This window comes from Micropterus salmoides, unplaced genomic scaffold, assembly GCF_014851395.1.
Source record: "Micropterus salmoides isolate LMB-PRFRI ecotype aquatic unplaced genomic scaffold, ASM1485139v1 Ms_hic_scaffold_12, whole genome shotgun sequence".
Lineage (NCBI taxonomy): Eukaryota > Metazoa > Chordata > Actinopteri > Centrarchiformes > Centrarchidae > Micropterus > Micropterus salmoides.
In genome coordinates, this window is record NW_024040263.1 from 26,112,504 (window position 1) to 26,140,133 (window position 27,630).

The following is a 27,630-nucleotide window of genomic DNA, read 5'->3' on the forward strand; positions in this document are numbered from 1 at the left end:
TGCTCTTCCTGCCTTTTAAAACACATGTCCAACATCAAAACATGGGGAAAAAAATAGAACATATTTTGACTGATCCAATAACTTGACACATTGTGTGTTAATAAAATCAGGGAGGATGTGAAGATGAAAGTTGGTGACATTTGACCTTTGACTTGGCTCAATTCCCCAGTCCATAGAGACTCTCAGGCCTCCTTTAGATCCTAGTATCAAAATGAAAAGTGAAAATGCTATTTAAGCTATTGTTTAGTCTTCATTATCACATTTCTGAATCTCTAAACCTTTTCAAAAACATAAAGTTCCAACTTCCACACCATTTTAAGACTTGTCTCCACTCTTTTTTGCAGACACACAGCTCTTGTCAAAGCGTCATGGGTTCAGATTAGAAAGGCCAGATGATGCTGGGTCACAGTGAAAACCAGCGTCTTATCTCTTTTCTCCAGCCTGTACAACCCGGCATTATAAACAACTTAAAACCCTCATACCATTGCTCACACAATAAGAGGTCTGTATCGGGTTTCTGTGACCAATGGCATTCATGTTTCCTAACAATACATTAAACCAGCAGCGCGTGAAACAGCGTGCATTGCAGGAAATCATGGAGAGGAAAGTTGACTTATAGTAGGCCTATGTTCATTCATGTTTGGATAAAAAGAAACATCTCTCTTTCCTAGATGTTTCCAGGAGGCTCTCGCTCATGTGGTTGAGGAGAATATTATGCCTGAGGGGAAACTTGTAGGAAACCACACACATAAGCACGTTTTAATCCAAAACTGCCACACAATAAATGTCTCAACCATCCATAATTTCAGGAGACTAAAGCCTAGGAAATTGCATGCACGTATGTATGAATGTACTTGTGTGTGAACATGTGTGTGGTTGCGCTGGTTGTAAATTGATCCCTCCTACTCTCGCTGGTACGTTGTGCAGAGGAGGGGCGAGGAGGAAGAGGAGGAGGAGAAGGAGGAGGAGGAAGAAGAAGAGGAGGAGGAGGGAGCCGAAACAGGAAGGAAGGCAGGCAGAGAGGCAGGCTGTGAATGCTAACAAGCCCCGTCGTAATCATACAGCTCCGTTGGTAGGCTTTGATAAAACGCCTTGCAATGGAGAGGAACGACGACCACTATTAAACACCTACTATGCGCCAGTGCCGCGTTCGCCCTGCGCGCGTGCAGCAGCCTCATAGTCGTCGGCACGTTTGATCAGAAAACCCCGTCTTTTTCCGCTGAGTGAAATGTATCGCGACTGCTCGGGATTCACATTTTGACAATGGAGATTGAAAATATCGTGGCCAACACGGTTCTCCTGAAGGCGAGGGAAGGTAAGCATCACTGAATGGCTTTAAGAAGAAATTTAAATGTACCCCCTACACACACACACACACACACACACACACACACACACACACACACACACACACACACACACACACACACTACCTCAACGTCATGGCCATGGACGAGCCTGAGCTTTCGGCTGTCCTCTTAAGGATATATGCTTTCTCTGCCCCCCCCCCCCCCATCCCTGCGCAGCGCTTTGTCTCCAGGCAAACGCCGAACATATTCCGTTGAAATCATCTGTTTGTCCACTAACAACACACATATGTAGCGGACAGGTTAACGCAGGCTAAGGCCCAGCAGGCTGGAGATGAACAACGCAGGGAGTGTTTGCAGCATCGCGTTTAGATGGCAGCGGTAAGGCTGTCGAGCAGGATATTCTCACACAAGCACCAACCGGTCTGTAGATGTTAGATATACAATATGCGATGACATGATAGGTTTTCAATGGTATTCACATTACATGGTATTGAGTGGGGACCAAAGATATATATGCCAAGCGGGGCTCTGTGCCTCTGCCTCTTACAACCTGCAGGTTTCGGTGTGATAAAAGCCCAATCAGGAATGCAAAGTGAACGCATGGTATTATTTGACGCAGAAATATGCCACAGCATTGCCGCTTGGCTGTTAGTTTAGGGGCCACTGAGAGCAAGGAATGATATTACAGTGGAGGGTTTCGATGCAGTGGGAGACTAGAAGAAGGCCCACCACGTAACTTGCCCCAGCGGCCCAGGCGCTATGTGTGCACGCTGCTCAGTGGGCCGGTGATCCCGCAGCAGCTCACCTGGAGGTGGAAAAGAGGCGCGGATCCATCTGTTTTCCAGGAGATGGCAGAGCAGAGAGGCTACTTTGTAGCCAGCGAGTGGGCGCAGTGTGGGTGTACAACACTGTATCAGCTGCCAGAGGAGGGTTAAAAAGGTGTTATTACTGCTCAACGGTTTTCACTTCTGCCCCCCCTCCCCTCTCTCTTCCAGTCGGACTGGGCACCAGCAGAAGGGTCTACGGCCTAAGAGGATGGTGTGCAAGTTGATCGGTTTTATTCGACTGCAAAGTTGCTTGTACATGGCCCGGGGGTCGCGATTCAGTGTGCGTATGCAGAGGCCTTCCCAGCGTATGGTTTGCATTATATTTCGGACTGCGTTTCAGTTCAAGACTCAAACGCCAACACTGCTGCGAAATGGATTATCCACAGCAGCAGTGAATCCATTTCATAGCAGCAGCTGCTCCTGAAGAGGCCCCAGTCTTTCCTTTACCTGCTGTTAAATGGTGCTTGGCATTGTCATGAGCGTTACCCCGCGAGGTTATTGTACACTGACTGGATTAGCAGGCGTGTCAGTGTCCTCAGTCTTCTATCACCAGAGGCAACTAAATATGCGTGATAAGTGCAAGGGGATGTGCAGAGAGTGGAAGGCAACTGGTATGTCTCAGTATGTGGCCAAAGTTGGCTTCAGTGTTAAGATGTGTGCTGAAACATTTGTTCATTAGTTGGTCATTTAACAGAAAATGTATATTGTCATTTAAAAAAATATATAAATAAGTATTAAACTAATACTTTTAGTCGTTATTAAAGTTAAACTACCAACCAGTTATTTGTTCTCATAACTTTTCACGTTTTTCTGCATTGTATACAATTAAACAATTGAAAATATAGTCAATAGATTGATCAATAAAGAAAACAATTAGTACTTGCAATCTTATAAGGATTTTTGATATAGTTGGTGTTGGACTGTCCAACCGTCCTCTGCTGGTCAAATATGTTGAGTATATAGTCAGTTGTTTTTTATATTTGTCCCTGCTATACCATTCACGGTGTTAATTAGCACTCAGATTAAAACAGCTAATGGTTCCCAATTTATCCCCCTATGGTGCACAGGAGACTAATTTGATTTTAATAGGCCTTTCCAGAGGTGGGTGTTTGCAGCTGTCGAAGGGTTTCAGCATGTCACGGTGACAGCCGTCAACACCGGCAGTGTCACAAGCTGTGGAGCGAAATCCCACCTTTAAACACACAAATCCAGACAGAGAAAAGCTCCGCAGTCAGCAGCCTTAATTTTTTATTTATTTATTTTTATTCAAGTGTCTCTCTTTGATCACCTTCATACTACCAGGCATCAAAGCCTCTGCCTGCAGCAGAAGGGTGCAGGGAGGCCGGTTGCGACTCAGCTGCATGAGCTTGGGTTCAAGCTGCTGAGTCAGCAAGAGTTTGCCCTGCTGATGTGTCCTTGAGCAAGACATTAAATCAGTTGTGTGACTCCCTGACCTTGCTGTGGGGATGGGAAATGACAAACAATTTCCCAGCATACTAATAAGGTTGCATGGTGCATAAACGATCATATGTTGCTTGTTTGATTGTCCATCTCCACCCCTGAATTAACTCTTGAGTAAGAAGGTCCTCCTACATGGCTGTTGGTGCCTAGAAAAGTCTAGTCACAAGGTGCCCATAACGTTTGACTTCAACTTTTACACACCTGTTGGTGTGAAACTGGGTGGCCACAGTGAAAAGTCTTTTGACAGGGTGTGTCCAGTATGCCACAGTTGAAATAACACGTCAAGGGAAGTGGTTTGGTGTTGTAGAGATGACACTGCTCCTGCCACTCCCCAGCCCCTGATTCTCTGAAAGATGTACATATATTTCCTATGAAATGTGGAAAGAACCGCTCAGACTGCAGGAGGAGACAGCTGCATGACGTGAAAGTCTTCTATAGTCAGAGGAAGTAATTGCTATAGCTCCCCTGATATTAGAATATTTTGGAAATGGTGTTTGTGAGAATACCAAGTGCATCACTTTTGGCATAGATGCAGCCTGCAGTTTATCTGGATGTGAAAGTTCAGCCAAGTATTAGAGAGTTATTTTCAACATGATTCCACATGGTTTCACACAGTGGAACATCAGAAGTGTCTCATCAGTTAGTGACGGTCTAAACCCTTTTCACATAGTACCCATATTTAATATTTACCCATACATTTTGGATTCTTACTTATATTTTGGAGGCTCTGTGTTGGCGGCTAATATTGTTTTATCAGAGACTGTTTTGGTGCACTCAGTATTTTGGCTGATATTGGCAGATATTCACAGAAAACTTGTAAGTTATAGTGCAGTTAAAGCACTTTAGAAACAGTGTTATCATAGTTTGTCCTGCAGACTCCACTGTTTACAATACTTTGCAGCACCTGAGTTGGCAGAGCACCCTATCATAGCGGAGCAGATGGTAGTGTGAAGTCTGCTGAGAAAAATTATGTTTACTCTTCAGCTGAAAAATATCCAGCCTCAATTTCACATATTTGTCAGAGCTCTTTAATAGCCAAATTGGAGGGTACTTTTGAGCCATTTCACATAAAATGATGGCTTATATAAAACAATATAAAACAAACAATTGTTTATGCAAGCTGATATGTTACTTGTAGATGAAAATACACTGTACATTATCTCAATTAGAAAATAAAGCTGCGCTGGATAGCCACTGGAACATATTTTACTCCACCCCTGTATGGTCTGGCGTTGTTAAATAACAGCCGTCCACACATTACAGGAGTTATTTTGTGAAACTGCAGTTTCTCCTTCTGATCAGGCTCAACAGATGACAGCTATGTTATATAAATTGATACTTAAATTATATTTTTCAATGTGACATTGGGGCTTATGTGCAACATGTCTATATTATATGATCTCCTGAAAGATAATGTCAAACTATTAAAGCGTTAGCACTACGGCTACACTGGTAATCGAAATATCAGCAAAATCACACATGGTCAAGTGCAAAATCCAAAATCGCAGAAGATAAAAAGGTCAAATGTGACAGAACCATAGACTGCATATTAGAAATGGACGTAGTCATCGTGACGTCACCTGTTGGTTTGTGTACTGCCGTTTTGAAGCCTCGATTTTGGCTAATAGGGCGCCGCCATGTTGAGTTTTTGCAACCAGCAGCACTGGATGTGACCATATTTGGAGAAGACGGTGGAGCTAACGGCTGTGTAGGAGCTAGCTAGCTTGCTTAGCTAGGTGCAACTGTAATTCATGTTAACTGTTATTTTAACCGGGATTAAAATTTTGCCTCGTGAACAACAGGCTTAAAACTAAATGTACTCACCAGAGAAAGTGAACAGCCAACTCTTAATAAGCTGTTTCAATGGCGCTGGTTAAATTTACACAGTGCCGTGGGTACGAGTCTCTCTATCCTGATTGACAGGTCGCCATGGTAACCTCCCTGAAGCATTCTCAGCTTTATGGTCTATTTTTCTATAAATTGGACCATAATTCACTTTCTGAGGTAATATTGGTGAGAAGTCATTTTACCATTATTTCAAATGGAACCAGACTTCTCTTTGCAACCATAAGAGTCGCCCCCTGCTGGGCGTTCAATAGAATGCAGGTTGAAGGGACTTCCGTGTTCGCTTCAGGTCTCTGACCGGAAGCTTCCTGCTTGGACAGAACAGCATTATAATGAAGTACTGTAGTGCTGTGGAGGTGCCCCGGCCTACAAATGTTGTTCTCCAGATGTAAGAAAACATGTTTGTTTGGTACAGACCCCAACAGATGTTGCATCATCGCGGCTTTAATAGTTTTTTCAGTGACAATGAAAATTGTGATGCAAAAATGATCATCTCTATTGATTGCATATCATAAATCATCTGTCAAAAATGATCGCAATGTTATTTGTTTACCATATCGTGCAGCCCTAGGTAGCACCCACTGTGTTGGACACTGCTTTGTTTTGAGTGAAGATGTACCACATAGGCGAGAAGATGTGGGTGTTGTCGTTTTTATGGGACATCTCCAGACACACTGTGGGAGCACGGCAACACTCAATGCTTGGCTAGCTTTCCTCTCATCGTTCTATACAAAACATCTACGTGACAGATGCTGTTATAATAGCATAACTCCTGTAAGGAATCAGGAGGTGCGTAGCGAGTATTTGATTGTCCGAGCGGCAGAAAGTGAAGGTGAACGTGAGCGGAGGAAAATTATCTGGCAGTAAATGTACGGTGTTGGTTACAGTGTGTCGGCTTCTCAAGACCAAGAAAAGTTAGTTGTTTCCTCACCTGAAAAAGTGAAGCCTGTTAGCGCTAAGTTAGCTAACATCCCCCCTTCAGACTGAGCTGAGCAGCAAAGCTTCAACAGCAGGTTGCCTCCTTTGGCTGCTATGTAACTTTACATTAGCTCAATAGAAAGTAACTGGTAGCTGTATTTTATTACTGCCTACTTGTCCAGTGTTCATCAGTTACAATCTGAGAGTAAACTGGTGTAGCCTGCAGCTCTGTCCTGTACAGACTGGTTCAATAATTTTTCAGATGAAAAAGTGGTTGTTAGGAAAAGAAAGGACGGTGGTGACAAATTAGTGATGCAAACTAGTCCTTTTAAGCTAATGAGACGTTGTGCAAAAAAAATGCACGTCAAAAGGGAGGAGGTTTCTCATGTTGCACACAAAAGGCAAACATGAACAACCGTATCTAACGATTCTGAGGTCATTAACAGGGTTTTAGGGGGTGATGTCCAAAAAATGCTGTGCAATAAATGTTAAATCACTGTGGAGAGCATCATAACCAACCAAATAACTTTTCCCCAAATCTAAAGTTTGTAGTTCTTCCCCAGTAGACTGATCTTTTGCTGTTTACAGACATGGTGAAAGTAATGGCCCAATGTGATGTGAAATTACATATTTGTCATTGGAAAACGTAAAATCTTCACTTCATGAACACTGAAGTTTTAAACTATTCTGATGTGCATCACATGCTCATGGACACAAGAGCAATACTGCTGAGACATGCTGTGTCGGGGTTTTATATTCAGACAGAAATTTTGCTTCACCTCCGCTGCTATAAATCCATCCTAGGGGAAATGCTGCACAACATGTTCTGCAATGCATTCTGGTCTGTTGACGTTAAAAACCTGGTTTCTGCTCATAGTTTGTAAAATTGCAAATGTGAAGCGCTGTCACCAAAACCTGAAGACATAGTTTTTAAAAAAGATCTGCAGTTAAGTGTGGCTTAATGTTTTCTGCATTCAGGAATAAGGAACATGCACTATGCAAAACTAGCTACACAGCTGCCTGAAAAGCATTGTTGGATGAATTCAAAATTTTAACAGTGACTTGAGAAAACTAGCCAGCCATTCAGTGGAATTAACTGTTGAACCTTCATTATATGGCTGTCACTGTCGGTTCCTAAGATTCAAGCATTTGTAGAGAAAGATGTTGGTGCCAGGAAGCTATGAAAATATCCAAAGGGCAGAGAAGAACAGGATTAAGTTGTGCAGGCTGAGTGTTACTCTTAAATACAAATGTGTATGCAACAGGGACACGAACATATGTTCACAACATATCACATTTCTGCACATATTTTCATATTCAAATGTGACTGGACATAAAGGGCATTTCATTCCTTACTTTTCTTCCTGGAATCAAATTTCACCAGATCTTTGTGTGTGTTTCTTTCATCATTCCTCCGCTCTTTATAAAAAGGAAGGAATGTGGACAGTCCAGTGCTCACATTCCTCTGACAAACAGATGAAACTTTAATCCTGCTTATATAACTCATTTCCACCTTACAAGTTGGAAGCTTTTGATTATTTTATAATTTTTTTTGCCCATAGATCATTACAGATGTAAGTGGATATGCCTCTGCTGTTAGTGTCACTAACCCCTTTCTGCTCTGTGCCCCCTCTCCACCACCCTTCAAATTGCATGCTAGCAGGTCCCCTCAGACCGCTTGTGAGGGTTTTCCTGTGACGTTAGCCAGTGTAGCTTTATTAGCTTTGTGGTCATAGCTGGACTAACACTTGTTGTCATCACTCTGGGGTGTTTCCTCCAGCTGAGGCTCATAAAACACTTTGCTTTGTGACTGTCCCTTGATGTGGGACTCATTTTACAGTTATGACACCCACAAATGGGCTGTGCGGAGAACAAGACACAGTATGTTGCGTACGCAACTCCGATGCATGGCACTAGAAGTGTCGCTTAGCTGGGTGGCTACTGGGATGTTTATTAGCACAATTTCTTGGCAAGTTGACTAAGCATGAAGAGGCACTTTTTGGGGCACTTTGTGAACATCATAGGGACGCTGTTCCAGCTGCCTTATTAAATCTTAAACAGGCGTTATTCCTATGAGAACCCAGCTGTCAGCCTGATTTTAACTATGTGGACGGCTGAGTGTATTTACTAGTTCTTATGGGTCAAATAAAGATTTTGTTACTCTAAAAAGAGTTTTCAGTGTCTGGCAGAGTCAAAGTCTTGAATCAAGTGTATTAAATGTCAAAAGCCCTCCATGCCTTATCAGTTTGCCTTTTTAAAACCTTCCTAGTGTCACGATTTTGGCAACTACCCTTGGTCACATTTTATGCCAGTCCTGCCTTCAAATATGACTTGAAGGTGTTGTCTTATCAAAGATAATCCTCAAGGTGTAAAATATGCTATGTGTTCCACACCCAAGGGCTCAGTGCTGGAGGGGCTGCTTTAGTGTGCTCCTGCTTTTTCAGTGTCGCCATGAAATTAACCAGTGGGCCCTTCATCTGAGAGACAGCTGTAGATAACATATAAATGATTAACCTTTTCAGTTTGTCCTCTTACACACTTGAACTCTGCGCGTCTAGCTCAAGTTTAGTCTCACCATGTTCCCTCGACCATCCATCCCTCCCCCCTTCTCCCTCAAGACACTGGGAAAACAAGGGTCAGTTTTCAAGCACGTCTCGGCTAGATTTAACGGAACATCTTCAACACACAGAGATGGGTCAGAGGAAGGAAAGGTCTTGCAAAACACCACAGCATGCTGCTGAGCAAGAGCATATGTTGCGTGTGTGCTTTCTGCTCATATGAAAAACTGCATGTCGTACCTCGTATAAGACCCGCCATCCGACCTCACTGCCTTGCTTGCTTGTTGTCATGTCCGGGAATTTACTTGGATAATAATGTTTAAGTTTTTGCCTGTGACACACACCTTCTCTCAGGGCCATATGGCAAGAGAGAATGGGAAAGAGAGAGAAGAGGAAAGTCTGGCCATAAAGAATTAATGAAGGCATAACAAGAGAAGAAAACTTTATATGGGGGAGGGGAGAGAGAGGCAGAAGTCAGAGAGAGGAGGAAAAGGGAAGGGGGCCTGTGAGAGAGGTGAGGATTAGAAGAGAGCACTGCTGCCTGATATTCACATGTTTCTCTTTTTTTCCCTCTCTCTCAGCTGATGTGTGTCTTTCAGTGCGGGTATACAAACGGATTACCTTATGCAAACACCGGACATTTGCTTTGAATAGGCAACACAGATACTCGCAGCTAATGTTTTCCTTATCAGGGGCTACTCCAGCCAATCACACACTGTATAGGAGAGTGACTGAGAAAGCAACAGGTCCTTCATTTATCTTGGCCGGGCTCCATTGTGCGTGTGCATGCTCATATTACAATGGGCCTAAACTATGCGTGACCCTCTCTCATTTCCTACCATTTAAGTCATATTTAAGTCATGTTTTCGGGAGAGTACCACAGCCGTCTGATTCGAACCTCCACCTCCAGGGCGGAGGTCAGATCTGACGAGGCATGGGCTGGTACCAAATATTCAGGGTACGATTGGATTGGCCAAAAATACCTTGGTAAACATTGTTATCTGTGTTTTGAAAGGTAGAAAAACACTGTTGGTGCCAAAATGTAGTTGAGTTACTTAACAGTATGTTTTCCATTAACTCTCAAAAATTTTTCGAGCGCACACTGATCCTGATCTTTGACCTCCATGCTGTTTTGTTTAAGTCAGGGTTTAAGGAACTAAACCTTCTTGTACTCATTATAAGTCACACTGTTAACTGTGTAGCCGAACTGCAAGAAACACATTGTGTGAAGATGTAAATACTGGCTTCTTGCTGCTGTGGTCGATCTGTCACTGTCACAGACGAGCTGGTTATTCTGGCCTTGTGGCTGTGAGAGTCAGCATGTGACATGTGTTCATCAGATGGGCGAGCGGCTTCTCCCATATGGCGATGCAAAAAAAATAAGAAAAAAGGAGGGTGAAGACAGCAGCGCGATAACATCTGAAGGAGCTGGGAATCACAGCAGAAGAAGTTGCCAGTGAAGCTGTTTCCCCTTCCAAGTGTGCCTTATTTGATCATTTATTTATTTTTTTTAACTCTGTCTGGGTGCAAACCTCATGTATTCGTTGTCCTTCAAGTACCACATAATAACACTGTTTTCTCAGTGCATACAGAGTAGATTTCATTTTGATTAATAACTAACTACTAATTGAAGGATGTAACTGGCAATTATTTTCTCTATTAATCGATTAATCTTTGTCTATATAATGCCAGTAAATTATGAAAAATGTTTTGTCCGACCAACAGTCCAGAAACACAAAGATATTCAGTTTATCATCATACAGGAAGATGAAAAACAGATGATTTTGGACAAGATTGGATCTTTGCCTTTTCTGCATAAATAATAATAACTTAAAGGATTAGGACTAGAACTACTTTTTACTCTGCAGCTATTTTGATAATTGTTTAATTGTATGTTAAATCAAACTGAAAATCTTTGGGTAAAGAAAATAATCGTTAGTGACGTCCCTAAAAAGGATTATTGAGAAGTAAACCATTGCAACCAAATACTAATTTAAAGAAGAGTTTATTAAAAAAAGTTTAACATTTTGCTAGAGAGTTAGCTAAATACACTACATAGTGTGAACTTTCTGTCTTGCCATATAATTTCTTGGTATTATACATTTATGTATAAGAATCCCTTAATGTATGTGTGGAAACTTTAACAGTTAAAACTAATCTGTGATGTCAATGCTGTTTTCATACTCCATATAAAAACACATATTTGGCATTTCTGTCTTGCGATCTCTTGTGACTTAGCAGCCAATATGTGGCTGATGTGATGTATCTCTAATGAGCAATACTGGCCGACACATCGGTTTGGCTGATTTACCTAGGTCTTAGTTCACTGGTTTCTCCATATAAATTCCGCGATAGAAAGAAATGCTTGTTTAGGCATATGGACGATTGACTCATAAATCTATCACACGAGAATTTTGTCTTTAAGTTCTAAATTCTCAAGTTCTGAATTTGTGGAAGCTGCAGAAACTCTGAAATGGTGGGGAGGAGGGACACCTGAAGTGATGCTTCCGCTGTCTACTGGGTGACTTCTAGTCTGGCTCCTTCTCCCACAGGAGATGAGAGAGAAGGAAGGGAGAGGAGCATATTTGGGATGGTGTTGGACTGTATTTGACCTGCAGGCGCATTAAGTGCATGTGAAAACTCTAACTAATCACACAGGAGGAGAGAGAGAGCAGAGACGGGAGAGAGCCACGAGTGTATATTCATTAATGCACTCAGAGCTCACTGCAGACAGACAGAGGTATGCAAACAAAAGCAGCATGAAAGAATACTAAGCCTACTGCCTCTCTCTCTTTGTGTATTTTCATATGTAGTTTACTTCCATACTCCCATTTCTTAAATATGCCAAACCGGTCAGACTTGAAAAGGAAGAAACACACCAAAGTACACCTCAGACAAAAAGCAAATGACACTGCTATTATTATAGTGTATCCATCCCTTCTGTACAAAGTGATGGATAGTGGTTACATCTGCAATAATTCATTGAATAATCCATTAGTAGTTAACTATTTAATGAATCGCCAACTATTTGGATAGTAGATTAATCAGTTAGATTTTTTTGATTCCAGTGTTTTAAATGTTAATATGGTCTGTTTTGTTTTACTCCTCTATGATAGTAAACTGAATATTTTTGGATCGTGGACAAAGCAAGACATTTGAGGACATCATATTGGCCCTTTTTGGCCCATTTTCTGACATTATATAGCCTAGAACAAACAACTAATTGATTGATTGAGAAAATAATTGACAGATTGTTTTTGTCACATAGTGATATGCTGTAAATGCTCCATCGGAAGCTACACATTGATGTCCCTTGGCGCTTTGGCTCCCCTTTAAGCAATAACAGACTGTTGGATTTGATCAACTAATAGGCTAGGAATAGGACTTTGGTTAAGTTGTTTTAAATGAGTGTGTGAGACATGGGAAACGTGGGGAAATGGAGAGCGGGGTAACATGTTACGTCTTTCACTGCGGTGCGACTGGGATGACCCCGCTGTCTATAAATCTTTTTAAGGAAAGGAATGTGCATTCTCGTAGTCGAGCGGCGTGTCTCGGGATTTGGCACCAGTATTTCGCAACATGTTCCAGCTTTTGAATCTTGTCACTGCCGCACATGCGCAGACCTGTCCTGAGATCCTGCACGATGATCTCAGCGCTGGCTGTATGTTCGGCTATGAATGAGCGAAATTGCTCTGAAGTCGGTGTTTATGGAGGGCCCCATTCTCTCGGAGGGGAGAACCAAAGTTAAATAAATACTCGCTCCATCCTGTCTGCATTAAGGCCCTGCACACATGGCTTTGACGTCAGAGTGACATTAAACAGGGTGGGGTGGCCCATCCAGCTCCGACAGGCAAGTGCATGTGCGTGTACACACACACACACACACACGGGCGCACGCTCTTGCATAGCTTGCTATTAAAATCTTTCTTGTCAGTATCTTTGTCTATTTTTTTTTCATTTTCTCTCTCTTTCCTTCTCTTATTTTCCATCTGACTCCGTGTTTAAGTGACATTTCTCATCCTCGTGTCTTTTGTACAGTTTCCAAGCATTGTCACTTTCAACCTTTCATCGGTGCTACATGTCTCAACTTTTTAAGTTTCCCCTCTAACAATATCACCTTTTGACAGGGAAGAAGTTGTTTGACTGTATTCGTCAATCATTCTGTGTATTTGGCTCAAGTTTGAAAGGATTTCCCCTGCAAAATAACCAGCCAGTGCAACTGGCTTTGATCAGACAGTTTGTAACATATCCAGTCCAACATTTAACTATAACATTTATCTTTGTGGCTCTTCCTTTTTTTATATATATATTTGTATTTTTTCCCCCCTTTTCCTGCAAAGAAGAGTGCGTGTGCGTGTGCGTGTGTGTGTGCGTGTGTGTGTGTGTGTGCGCGCCTTGCAGCCCCACAACAGGTTTGTCAACGTGCCTTACATCTACAACCTCAGACCAGTGGGATCTTATAAGCCTCAATAGCAAAACATTAACAAGTAGCTGCTCATAACGCTAGCCAGTCAAGGTGTGACACACACACAAAAAGTGTCACTTTTTTTACGTGTATCCTAGTGCTGCTAAAGAAATTATGACCGCTTGTAGCATGTAGCTTATAAGTATGTCTTTCGGTTGTTATTTTTCACTATGAACATTGGACAAAACTAAAAGTATGATTGATTTAAAAAAAAAAAAAGTGAGGGATGAGGATGTATTTGTAGAGCCTCGGCCTGCACACTGCACATACAGTATGCTTGTGTGAATGTGTTTGTGTTGGCGTGTATTAGTTGTCTCGTGGACTTAGGGAGAGATGATTTCCCTCTCTCTCTCTGTCATCCTCAAACTGTTGTAGGCTGGTGTTTCGCTCGGGCTAGCTTATTTACTCAGCGTTTTAAAAGAAAATTGAAGTGATGGGGAATACAGCAATCTGTGCCCAAAGATTGCCGAGGGTTTAAATCTGCTGACTCTGAAACAGATTTGTGTCAATGCAGCATGGGGTTTCTGTCGTTAACCTGACTCCCTCACTCATTTTCTACCATCTAATTAAAAATGTCAGCCACTGAAAATATGGACTGACTGTTTTCATGACACATTATTGAAGCCAAATTATAATCACAAGATAAGTATTCTTCGATCATACTAAAATAGTTTTTCCAGTTACAGACTACATTTTATTAAGGTAAAGTTTTTGTATGGCACAATTAGGGCTGGGCGATATGGCCAAAAAATGTTATGATAAAATTTTGATATAATTTCAGATAGATAATTATCACGATAAATGTCAAATCATTATTTCTTTCAAGTTTAAAGGCTGATTTTTGCCCTGAGTGAAAGTTGAATAGAACCACTTGGTTAGTTGTAGTTTTAAACTATTCTTTTTGCTCAAAATGTGACAAACACAAACAGTGGCTCACTTCACAAATCAGAGGTAGAACATTCAAAACTTTCATGACAAAATCTTTTTTCAGTCCCTTTATTTCAACAAAATATCTTAATAGAAAAATGAAGTGCTACATTTATTGAACATTTGTTATACTGTCATTAAGAATAGTTATATTGTGATAATTATCATTATTGTTTTATTGCCCAGCCCTTGGCACAATATTTGAGAAAATTAGCTTTGTCTATGGTTTCGGTATCAGTTTTTGCCACCAAACCTCAGGTTTTTGCCACCAAACCTGTTGGATTTTGTCAACAAGGAAGAAGAGGACTTTGGTTACATAACATCACTTTAAATGAGCTGAGAGTGATGTCATCCATTCATCTGTGGCCAAACCTCTCACACATGGCAAAGTTTTGTGGTGTTATTAGTTGGCACCATCCAACAGACACTGATATTGGAAAAATTTTAAAACAATAGCCAGCCCAACATTTTATATTGCATGTGCCGCTTAATTTACTAAAATTTATATGTAGTTGGGTTCTGATTAATTTATTTTTATGTAAAACTACCTAATTATACATATGAACTAACCATTAGTGGCTATTGTATAACCTTTCTTCTTGTGTCTAAATGCCACTCAGCATCTCATCAAAATACTCTGCTGACTTCTTCATCTTAAGTACTTAAGTACTAAGAAGTGAATACCTCAGTTCACCCGTGATGTGACTATATTTCCACACACACAAACCCTCTGGTGTCGCTCCAGTCCTCTTAAGAGCACTGTTAGGCTTAGAGGCCATTCACCCCTCACATCAGGGTCAGCTGATCTGCCAAGTGGACTGTCCAACAACACTGTGTGTGTGTGTATGAGATAACTGATGAACATTATGTAAAAGTTATGTTGGGCTGAACAAATGGATCATGTTTGACTCCAGGAGAAAGAGCCCACTGTGTGTGTGTGTGTGTGTGTGTGTGTGTGTGTGTATGTCAAACAAGATGTGTGTATGCCCGTGATCTTTGAAGCTGTCAACATTCTTCATCACATGCTCTGTCATAGTGCATAGAGGCGACTGGTGAGATGAACCAGCTGTCCCTGCCTCTGGTCACTGCAAGGTCAACATGCTCTCTCTCTCACACACACACACACACGGCTGGATGTCGTCTTGCTCTTGTGTTGAAAATGCCAACCATTGAATGTGGTTAAAGACTCCATTTGTAAATGTGACTTGATTGATTGGCTGATTTAAATCGCTCTCTGTGTCTCAGGTGGAGGAGGGAAGAGGAACGGTCGCAGTAAGAAATGGAAGGAGATGCTAAAACTCCCCCACATCAGCCAGTGTGAGGAGCTACGCCGCACTATTGGTAAGAAATGGGGAGTGGTGTGTGTGTGTGTGTGTGTGTGTGTGTGTGTGTGAGGCAGAAAGATAACGTGCCATGCTGTGTTTTTGGGGTGGGTCTGGCTGTGGGAGGAAGTTCAGATTTGACTTCCTTCCTGTTTCTACCCGTCTCCACCCGCAGTTACAGGCAGGGGACAGGAAACTGTGTGTGTGTGTGTGTTTGTGTGTGTGTACAAAATAAATGCGTCTGTGTGTGTGTCTGACTCAGGGAATCTGTTTGCGTTGCCGTTTCTTAATCTCAATTTCTGTCTTAACATTACGTCTGTGTCTGACTGACTATCTGTCTGCTGACACCAAATCAAGTCTTCACTCCTGCTTCCTTCCTGCTCCACATCCAGGTTTGACTTGAAAAGTGGGGCGGGATTCTCTCTTTGTGGCCCAGACAAGTGCTCTATACTCCTGGGCTACATTATCTCCGCACCCCCACCCTGGTACTCTGAATGCCACAGCACTCCGTGTGTGTGTGTGTGTGTGTGTGTGTGTAATAGTGCGTCACAGCTATCTCTGCCAGAGATTGCAGTGCTACCCTCCCCCACATACACTCCCTCCCTCTTTTCTGTCTCCATGCCCCCCTCCCACTATCTGGATCTATCTCTCTCTCCCTCCCTTTCTCCACCACTTCAGAGCAACATAAGAGTGGCAGAACAGTAGAGTTATGGAGAGAGTGAGTGAAAATAAGACACAAAGAACGAGAGAGAGAGAGAGAGAGGCTTTTCCAACAGGAGGAAGAGAGATCTCGTAAGGACAGGACAGAGTGAGAGAAACAGCGAGAGGAAAGGAGGGAGGCAGAGTGGAAGAGATGTATGTGCATACTCCCTATGGTGATATCTCTTACTCAGTGTTGATTTTGTTCCTTGTCGTTTTGCTTTCATATTCCAAATCATAAACTTGAATGTATCTGTTGTCAGTGGTGATGGATTACCTGGCTAAAAAAACGGCACATAAATGTCACCTGTGAAGAAGCATTGTACTTGTCGTGTCTCAACACACTTATTAACATTTGGGTTATAACTTTGAAGAGGACTCTAAAAATGGGTTTTGTGTGTGCACGCAGCAGCTGTTGAGGGTTACATACGTCACTATTACATAGACGCTATTGCGTAATTTCCCTATCACACCGAGCGCAGGATCAAAATAATCCTTTTTGCCTCTTTAAACACACAGACTTGCAGACATGTCCATGTACACACACCCATGTGCAGAGACGCACACGCATACAGTGTGGGCCCAGCGGACAGAAGGATACAGTATAGCGACTGATAGCAGTGTCTTTGTTGTGTCTTGATAATGTCAGGCATTTGACCTTAGCCTTGACAAGTGTGCAGTACTCCTAGGAAGCCTAGATTACATTATGTGGGCTGCAGCCACTTTGTCTGCCAGCCTTAGGCCACTCTGCCTCCCTCTCTTCCTCTTCTTCTATCTCCCCTTCCCTTTTTTCTCTCTTCTGGTATCCATCCAGTACTATACACTACTGCGGTTTCTGCATCAAAAGCGTGCACACCCATCACTCGTTTGGCTGTCCATTCACTGCCTCACTCACTCAGTCTTGGCCTAAATTGGAGTTTTAATTAAGTTGTAATTGGCACTTACTTCATTGGAGCAGGCAGTTACTAGTCCAGGCTGGTCAAGCTTCACAACTCTCCCTTCATTCTTTTCAACCCCTCCATTCTCCCATCCCATTCTTTTCTGTCAGAGCCAGGCAAAAGAAGCTGTGGTTTCTTTTCAGGTTTTCTTTTCAAGCATGATGTTCCAAATCTTAATCTAGGAAATGGGCAAGATACATAGAGAGGATGTGCAAAGATATTTCTTTCATCTTGATATTTGGTTATTCCATGGACATTCACGCAGTTAATGTTATATATTCAACCCACTAACTACAAGCATCTCAGGATTACAGAATTGATTTAGTTGTCATCTTATCTTAATTTTTCCCCCCATTAGGTCGACATGCATTGCCTCTGTAGTAGCTGTTCATCTTACAGGAATATGCTATGTTTGTAGAAAATTTACTTGTTTACCATGTAGATACTAAAATCATTTGTGTGTCCCTCAGTGTCCCTGAGAAGAGATTGTTGCCAAGTCCCCGTTCTCTGTGTACTGTTAAAATGTAAACAAATTATGACACCAAATAAGAGACAACTCACCCCCAATTTAAATAGCAAGGAAAGGCCTGCCACCGCAGTGAGAAAAACAGAGGTTCAAAAAGGTTATAATAAAATTATATTAACTTGTATAATAAACATTATCATCATTTTTATCATGAAACCATCCGTGTCATTTGGATTATGCGGGTTAACACCCAGAGACACATGGATAATTATGGCATCAGATGCGTTGCTCAATTGGTCAGTTACTTTCAAAAGATGGACATCCTTTCAAGAACATTGCACAACCGTTCCTGTGATTTTTATTACGCAAATTGGAGTGTGTCACTTCAAAGAGTTACCAGTTGTGCTGTGATTCAGCAGTGGGTGGGATCTAATGGCCTCTGGAGTGGCAGGAAACACTAGCAGTTAGAGTGAAACCACCCCAAAATCCTCACAGCATAACCTGTTCCCGGACAAGACACTGAAACCTTATAATGTGGCTCATTGTAAACTGGACTGTCGACCCAATGTCTTTAAAACTGTTGGTGTAATGATATACAGCAACTTTACAACTTTACGCTTTAATTACTTGTTTAATGAAATGTATGTGGTTGATTGTTATTGTTATTATTGTTGTTACACATACCAATAAAGCCAATTTGAATTGAATTGAATATACAGTAGGGGATAAACAAAAGAAACAACTTCCAGAAACTAAAATAAAGAATCTGTAATCTTTGGCTTTTTGGTTTCTGAGGAGAGAAGAGAGCGTTTGAAGTTAATTTTCTTTTGAACCAGAGTGGAAAGGTTGACTTTGTTGAATTTGGTTTGTTTAAGTTTTCACTGCCCATTTGCAAGCTCATAGAAATATGTCTCATGTACTCACAAGAAATGTCTTTGTAGGAGCGTTGATAACCTTCCCAATGACAGAGATACAGGGCTTTGAGGGAAGTCAATGCATTTGTTTGCATGGAAGTATAGACGGATCCACATTTGCAGCCCTTTACGACACAGTTATTTGATTATACACAACAATATTGGCATTGTTCTCACCTGGCCAGATAAATCAAACGAGTAAATTCCCCAAACTTTTTTGCTGTTCAGACGCCCTAATAATGCCTTCATCAAATATCTGTGTGAGGGGCTTTCCCAGCTCCAGCTGAAAATAGCTGATAGGGAAACACCAAAGAAGCCCTCCACAAACTTGGTGATCAAAGATGAAAGGCAGCGTCTGGAGGCAAGTGCAACGCGATGCAGTTAAAGATCTCTCGGAGAGATTTTCTGAAAGAGCCTTTGTTCTTCAGATTTAGAACACAGCGGTCACACAGTGGAGAGGGAAGCAATAAAAACATCATATCTACATGCTACTGTTTGCTCACCAAAGTGATAACTTTGTTTGTGTGGTCATGTAAGTGGTGAGTTTGAATGAGGAGCACTGAGCTGCAGCGCAGAGGGGGAATGCGGTGTAATAAACAGTGCAGCTGGGAGGGCTGTTGTGAAGATTTGATTTACTGTTGGAGGTTGTCCTGTTGCTGTCACCACTCAGAAATGTCCATCCCATGCATCCCTCCGCCTCCTCTCTTTTCACTAGCGTGCATGTGTACGTGTATGTGTGTGGCCTATATTTGTTTGTATGTTGATCTTGTGTGAGTGTGTGAGTGTGTGTGTGTGTGTGAGTAATGTCTGTCCATACTGTCAACCAGTGATGGAAAACGTCCTGTGTCTTCTTCCTCATTTGGTACCAGAGGAAATATGACTCAAATGGACGCCATTAGTCCTAATAGGCTGGGGCCAGCTGCATAGGAGACACAGACACACATAGAGAACACTCAAACAAACACACAGAAAACACAGACATGCATAGTGTTTTGTTATTATCATGTTGTAGCATAAGCAATTTTACTAATTAAGGGACTCTAGGGATTTTTTTCTCTTTTACCCTCTCTAACATTATAGTCAGCACTCTGCCTTTTGAAAGAATGTTTATCAATGGCATTAGTTTAGTTAGCTTTAGTTCAGGTTAGTGGATGTTGATGATACAATAGCTCCTTTCAAAAGATAAGGGAATATACATTTTAGTTATACTTTTAAACTTCTCCACACTAACTAAATGACACATTGTAACATCCTGTACATGTTTCTAAAGTTGCTAATTTTGCCATTAACAAGGATATGAGATTTTAAGTTTCACCCTCTGTCTTAGTCCACATATGTTGTCAGGCTTTGCTGAGTGAGTGCAGCAGGAGTGAGCCCAAAATGCAAGACACTGTGAGCTGAGATTGAGTTCCAGGGTTTATTTATCCCAAGCACGACAAACAGGCGTGAACAGAACTCACGAGTACACTGGTACATTCAAAAGGTAGCAACGGGTAGAAACACGACATCCGACAGGACTGACGTGCGACAATGACCGGACAGGGAATGAACAGAAACACCAGACATTTATACACAGTGACTAACGAGCAGGGCGGGAGCAACACAGGTGACTGGGATCAGGGTTAACGAGGCAGAGAGACGGAAGGGAAAACGGAGACTAGCAGGCAGGCAGATTACTGAGGGAAACAAATGAACTAACACCAACAAGGACAGACAGAAGCTAAGGTAAAACAGAACTCAGACATGGGCAAAACACAGAAGTACATCGACCAGGAGTGAACACTAAGACAAGAACTAAGGTACAGGACTAAGAACTAAGATACGAGGCAAGACAGATACTAAATAAGATGTGGATGAATAATAAAGGCTAAACAGAGACTAGAGCTGAATGAACAAAATCAGATTACTGAAACTGGCAGAGAACATAAATGACACCTAACCAACAGACAGAACCCAAGCATGGTAGTGGGAAACTAACACATGAGGGACAGGAACAGAACTAAAGTACTAAGGCAGACACCGAGATAACAGGACAGATCAGAACCACCACACAAAACAAGCAGAAGACTGGATACAAGACCACAGACAGGACTGAAACCCAGACACAGAGAAACCAAAATCAAAACACCGAGAAGGCATGGCCAAAATAATATAACACAGACAAGCTCAGGGTAGGATCGTGACATATGTTGGTGTCTTTCTCTGGTTTTCAGTCTTTCGGGGAATCTGAAAAGGCGTTGTGGGATTTTCTATATCTATATATTGATGGATTGATTGTTACAAGGGAATTGTCCGTTGTCCTGAAAAGCTTAGCCCCTTGTCTGTTTTGCAAAAATTAGACATTTGTTTTGTTGGCATTCACCAACTCCAGGTCCAGCTGAAAGTCATCCTATAAGTTAGCTGTCATTGGCTTTAAAAAAACACCTAGTCGAATAGAGGCTAGCGAGGGGAGGGGTTGTTTAAGCAGCAATATAACTTTTAGGACACATACTTTTAAAACAACAGGGAAACTCATATGCAAGGATTACAATTGCAGTAATGATGATTCAGATGTGAAGAATGTGAACAAAGCTGCTACCTGTTTCAACTACCGATAGGTAAAGCAACTGAGCTAAGCTAGGCTAATCACACAAGATAACTGTATAAGTCCCAACAGAAACATGAAAAGGGCATCCATTGTTTGTTACTCTGTGTAGGGGGGGAAAAAAAGCAACACAGTACAAAATGTACAAACCGTACCTTAGTAGTGTAGTGCAGTGGTTCCCAACTTTGAATAACTTTAAATATGAAGCAACATCTACTAGTGTTCATTTGTTTGCACGTCTGTAAGTTATGAGCAGTTCAGTCGAAGAGTAATTTTACCTTCTCTGATTCATTTTTAATAATTTGTTTCATTTTTTAATAATTTTTAGAGACCCGAATGGTTAAAACTATACAGTATTTTACCGGCCCCCTGGTTTGGAACCACTGCAATAATGTGTTTTTCTAGTGTAATGACATTTCTCTATCTGTCTCCCCCCTTGTTTTCCTCCCCTCTTGTCCTCCCAGACAGGGACTACACCAGTCTATGTGAGAAGCAGCCCATTGGTCGGCTGTTATTCCGTCAGTACTGTGACACCAGGCCAGAGCTGAAGCGCTGCATCGAGTTTATGGATGCTGTGGTAACCGTAACCCTTTTACATCACTCCGCTTATTCTTTTATGTTTTACAGCCATCTTTTTTTCACACACCTCTTTTACTTGATATTCCATGTTTCTCTGTCTCCTCTTCGACCTACTGTGATTTCTCCCATGAGACTTTTCTGAATCTGGGCCCTGCAGAGCGAGGAATACGAGAGGAAAGTCAGTGCTTGGTCTTTTGCCTGCACTTGGTAGTAGCGTGGGGTGGGCGTAGGGGGTGATTAGCAACTTAGACAGGCTGTCAAAGAGCAGACCCCTCCCCACTCTCCACGTACTCCTCCATGAGGTCAAGCCCACGTCAGAGGCAGGTCCCCTGGGTGAGCAGGCAAACACAGGCCCAAGCTTGTGTAGGCCCCTGGAGGTATGCTAGAAAGGAAAACAGGGAGGAATCATGCTTATTTAATAAGAACCTACATTAGTCTTTTTTTCAAGGTAGGCAGACAGCCGCGTAGGTACACACAGTGGGAGTGACACACTCACAGTGACTGAGGAAAAATGCAAGAAATGAAACGAGCAACATTTTAGTGCTTAACATTTCCTGTTACTCCCACCGAGGACGTCATGCCTTGGCTGTGATGTGTAGTCACACAGCTCGGCTTCATTCCTCTTTGCCGAGCTTGTTTTCAAATAAAACACACGTCTCGAAGCAGTCAAAATCCAGACCATCTCCCTGCCTACATCCATATTTGACCAAAAACAGAATCTGTCATGGTAGGTGACAGATGTAACGGGCGGAGACATGAAGTTAAACATGTTTGCCAGTTTGCTGATGATATGTTTTGCTGCATCTCTCTATTTGTCTGTGGTCCCATGCTCATTTGTCTTCCCATCTCGTGTTCCTTGTTAATAATAATAATAATAATCCTTATTTGTAGAGCACTTTTCAAAAACAAGTTACAAAGTGCTTTAACAAACCCTGTTAACCCCTCCACCCTTCTCCCTCTCTCTGTTCCTCCCTGTCTCAACCTCTGTCTTCTGGTGCTCTCTCCTTATTTGGGGAGATATTAAAGATGGCTGGTGTGGTTGTTCACACTTCTGTTCTATCTATGACAGGCCATGTACCAGCTAGCTCCTGACGAGAAGAGGAGGGACTGTGGACTGAATCTTTTAGACACATACTTTAATAATGGGGTAAGACACACTTCTTTAATAATAACAGAGCTGGCTGATACGGACATAAGAAATTATCCTAATATTAGCTCATATTAGAAAATATTTGCTCACCTTTGCGAAAAGTCTTAATGTTAATCTTCCAGTTGTTAGGTACATTAAAACTGTCATTTTGAAACAGTGTTTGTTTTTGATCTCTGTATGATTTATTGCTTTGTGTAATTATATTATCATTACATCTACATTTGTTAATGACTAGAACATATTTGCCAGTGATGCATCATGTATAATATGTGGTGGACTCTATCAACTTTGGACTTTATCCAAAGTGTATGACCCACAGATGTCTAATAACCCGTTGGTGACTCTTATATTACTAAGCACCTCTATCTGCAGCAATATAAGGCAGTGTTTGCACCTCTATTTCGGTTCTCTTGGTTGGTTAATTATCATTATTGGTTAAGGCTCTTAACCAGACTTCATTTCCCAGAAAAGAATAATGACGCACAGCTAGAAAAAGAATAAAGGAAACCTGCTGTCTTATAGTGCACGCAGGAGGAAATGGATTGGGTAAATGTATAAAGTTTAGTTTTTGAATGTATAGATGTGTCACATACCCATGCTTGTGGTTTTCCCTTATTGCGTTCTCACGTCAATGACACCAAGACGTTAGTGAACTGTGCTCCACAAAAGAGTTTACAGCTCTCTCTTCACCCTAAATGAGCTGGACCAAACTGACAAACGGACCAAAGTTTGTTTTTTAAATTGGACCAAACAGGTTAGGTGTGACCACAGCCTTGATGTCATGCCCTACTAGCCAGGCTGTACAAGTTTAAGAACAGAAAATGACGAGTGGACTGATGTTTTGATCTGTTTTCTTAGTCTGCTGCCATGTTACACCATCATCTCGCTTTGTTTCTGTCTCTGTCTGCCTCCCTGCCTCACCCTCTGGCTTTTTCTCTGTAACCCTCAAGTCGGCAGCCCATCTGCCAGACGTACCCCAGGATGTGGTCGCTGGGTGTCGGGAGAGGCTGGAGCAGAGTCCGTGTAAGGAGCTCTTCAATGACTGCACCAAGTAAGTCTCCGTCTTCTCCACACACCTGTCTTATCGGGTTCTTTTTATACTCTTCGTGACTATGATCTGACCTGTAGCTTATAGTTGTGGTCAGAGTCAGTCTGATGAAAAGGTTGTTTGTTGGAAGCATATAGATTTTGTGTTTTTGTTTTTGTTTATGATTGAATGTGGCTATCAGAGTGCAGTGGTACCAATGGAATCCTGTTCCTTCAGAAAGTGAGTGTGTGTGTGTTTGTAGACTGTGTTGACTAGTGCACCCTGTCACTAGTGATAATGATGAGGAAGCTGGCACCTGGAGCACAGTATTACACACACACACACACACACACACAGACTTGCAAACACACGCACACTAGAGGCAAATGAAAAAGAGCAGTGGGCAGAGAGAGCATCCGGATAGCTGGCATGAAAACAACAGCCACCTCAGTGTTCCCCATATATATATGCACACACACACGCACGCACGCACGCATGTGCACGCACGCACCCATGCACCCGCATGCACACGCACAACATACACTCGCCCTCTCAAACACACACACGCACGTGCACAACATACACTCCCTCTCTCACACACACAAACACAGATTTACAAATACACACACACACACGCACAGGCATGCACAACACACACACACACACACACACACACACACACACACACACACACACACTCTTGCAGGTGTTTCTGCTTCCTGCTCCAAGAGCCAGGAGAAGCAAACAGACTGGGGATTATTACACCAAATGTACTTCTCATTGCACACACATGCACACACCTCAACATAACTTTACATTAGCCCAATAATTTAACTCTGCCACAGTCAGTTTCTGTTGCACAGGACGTCAGCTATATCCTGATAAGTTGGCACATTTACCTTGGTAATGATAAATGGAACATAATTCATAATGTATACATCAGTGCAGTATATTTAAATTTCCTTTCTCACCTCCTGTTTGTATTGATGAATTACAGTATGAGCAGTTAATGATGGTCTGAACTGTACTGTGTGCTGATTGGTTGGCTGAAGTTCTGGTTAGATGTCATTTGTTGTTGTAGCTTTTCTCAGTTTAATTAAAGTGAAATTAAACAATTTAGAGAGAACTGGGATGTGAATAAATGAGGTTGGTAAGACATTCATAAAGTCAGTAACACAACAAATGTTGTTTACTGTCCAGCCCTAACCAGAAAACATTGTGTTCCGAAGTAAAAAGTACTTTTCATGGACCAGTATACACCAGTGAGCGTGTAAACAGTCTGGCTGTGATTGGTAGAAATTATTTGCAAATGTGCGTGTGTGAAGGTGTGACCCAGGTCTTCTGTACACAACACATTTAATTTCATTTTATTGAATATGCTTGTCGGGGACCATGTAAAAAAATAAATAAATGCATCCCAAATAAAAGAAAAAATTATATATGACGCAAATATATCGCATCAATACATAAGACGTACAGTACAGTGCAATCCACCCCTCATCAGATCCGTAGGCTTCGAGGAAACGGACCCAGGTTTCCTCAGTCCTGGAAACAGCTGAATTTCTGTGAAGCCTCAACGTTTAGCCACACAAGTGGACAAATTTGGGTTGGAAATGCTGTGACCAGCCTCTGATTCACTTGAGCTTCCCCGGGGAATACCGGAATCTGCTAGAAGGAGAAGAGGGAATGGTGGTTGGGAAAACACTCGGTTCTCAGCCTGCGCTCCTGTTTTGGTCAGAACACATGTAGAGAGTGGAGACATTAGCCTGTTACTTACTACAACCTGTGATCTCATACGCATTCTTCTGTTTTCTTTAGATATTCACTTATCTTCATTATTGCGTGTGCTTGTAAAGTTTGCTTCAGAGTTTTTAGGGTGACAAAATGAGCAGTGCAGAAAGACTGCAGGAGGTGTGTGTGTGTGTGTGTGTGTGAGAGGGAGAGCGGGAGAAAGAGAGAGTTTGTGCTGGGCAAGGTGGTAACTTGTGTGTGTCTGAAGCTTGAAATCATCAGTGGTTGTGGTCAAGATGAACACAACACACACACACACCTGTCTATTCTCTTGGGCATCACAGGTCATAGTCTGTTGGCCCTATTTCCTTCCCTTCTGCATGCATCTATATTTTAACACCTCTGAGTAGTCAAAAGGGCACCGGGGACGGCAGAGAAATGGTGAGAAAGAGAGACGCCCCCGAAGTATAAAGCTAAAGTTCAACACTTTGTGCTGTGGGAAGCATAGCGTCCACTCCATTCAAACTTTTTGGCTGAGTTGGAAACGGAGCGAGCGAAGAAGTGATAGGCCTGCAGAAAACACAGCATGACGGTTAGAAAGTTAGAAAACCCATGGAGAGTAACAAAAGGGCAGCCAAAAGGAGAAGTGAGTGGGGGGAAAAGTGAGGAGAAATGGAAAGAAAGTGTTAAGGAGAGGAAAACAGAAGAGTGTGCAAACACTGAACAAAACAGGCTCGTGTTTGTGTTACTGAAAGCCTTGCAGCAGCAGCAAATGTTTTTGAATGGGATTCCTGTTCAAGTTCGGTCATCACTCCTTCCACTATCATTATTATTTATATTCCGTTGTGGAATTTTTATTCTGTAATTTTCTTATTTTGATATGTAATTCTGACCCAGGGCCTTTTTTTTCTCAGAGGGAAAGCCTGTAGGAAAGCATGGTGCTGCACGTGGAAATGTGACTTTTGGCTGAGCCGCACACAACCACTAGCAGAAATGTATTAGCTCACTCATGGATTTTCTTCTGCTGCAGTGGAACATATGGTTCCGTCATACCAAGAGTAACTTGCACCCTTCAGTACATGTGTATGATGGTGTTTTGTGTATCGTCAGTCTCGACAAAGGTCCGTGTGCTGATTTTCCTGCCCTTTTCTTCTCTACGCGTAACAAAAGCCATATTGTAGCTGTGTTTATTTCTACTCCCAGTGGTGTCTGTCTGAGACTGGACTCCAAGCCAGGCACTGCTAGGCTCCTGCCTTTCTGGAGCTGCTTTCTTAAAGTGTCCGGGCCCAGTTTTGTTTTGTAAACCAGTTGACTTGAAAAGTGAACATGGAAGAGTTTGACTTTAGCCATTCAGGCCATGTTTGATGACAGATATGAGACCGGTTAGAGTGCAGACCAGAGCTTTGCAGAGGATATAAATGAGATTTAATTAAGCTTTAATGTTCGCTTAGGACAGACTGATAAAAATCCTGTTGACACTTCTTCTGTGTAGAAGAGACATCTAGTCAGAACAGATGAACCTTCATCTCATGTGCAAAGCTACCGGGTCCCATGATGACATAATTCAACTTTTCTTTTACTCAGAGGGTGCTCCCCTTGTGGAAAATCTCTACTCTCCAGCATTTTGCCAAGAACAGCCACCCCAGGGTTGTTTACCGCAGGCAGCTTTCCTCATCCTCCTTAGTGATGAAGTCATTTTAAAGTATGGTCAAGGAAAATTCTTCTGCCAAATGCGAGCATCTCCAACATTTTGCGTGGTAGAGGAGGGATGTCTGCTGTAACTTTGGTTTCCAGTCATGCATTGTAGGCTGGCAGAAGAGATTCTGATCGCACTCGTCAGCAGGGGAGAAAGTGTGGCTTGTTCTTACGTCTGCTAGTACGGCTCACCCCTAAAAAACTCTGCACCGAA

General features: G+C 42.2%; 1 protein-coding gene across 2 annotated transcripts in view; it reads left to right on the forward strand.

The window, feature by feature from the left end:
* Window positions 1–990: 990 nt before the first annotated feature.
* The window catches only part of grk4 (G protein-coupled receptor kinase 4), a 44,050-nt gene continuing 17,410 nt past the window's right edge, over window positions 991–27,630 (forward strand). Inside the window, exons 1-5 of one of the 2 annotated variants that reach the window (XM_038714288.1) lie at window positions 991–1,315; window positions 15,557–15,652; window positions 21,699–21,811; window positions 22,883–22,960; window positions 23,914–24,014. In XM_038714288.1, the coding sequence (XP_038570216.1) occupies window positions 1,264–1,315; window positions 15,557–15,652; window positions 21,699–21,811; window positions 22,883–22,960; window positions 23,914–24,014 (440 nt within the window). In that variant the 5' untranslated portion in view covers window positions 991–1,263. The remainder of the gene's footprint in view (window positions 1,316–15,556; window positions 15,653–21,698; window positions 21,812–22,882; window positions 22,961–23,913; window positions 24,015–27,630) is intronic. The other variant, XM_038714287.1, reaches the window with a different exon arrangement.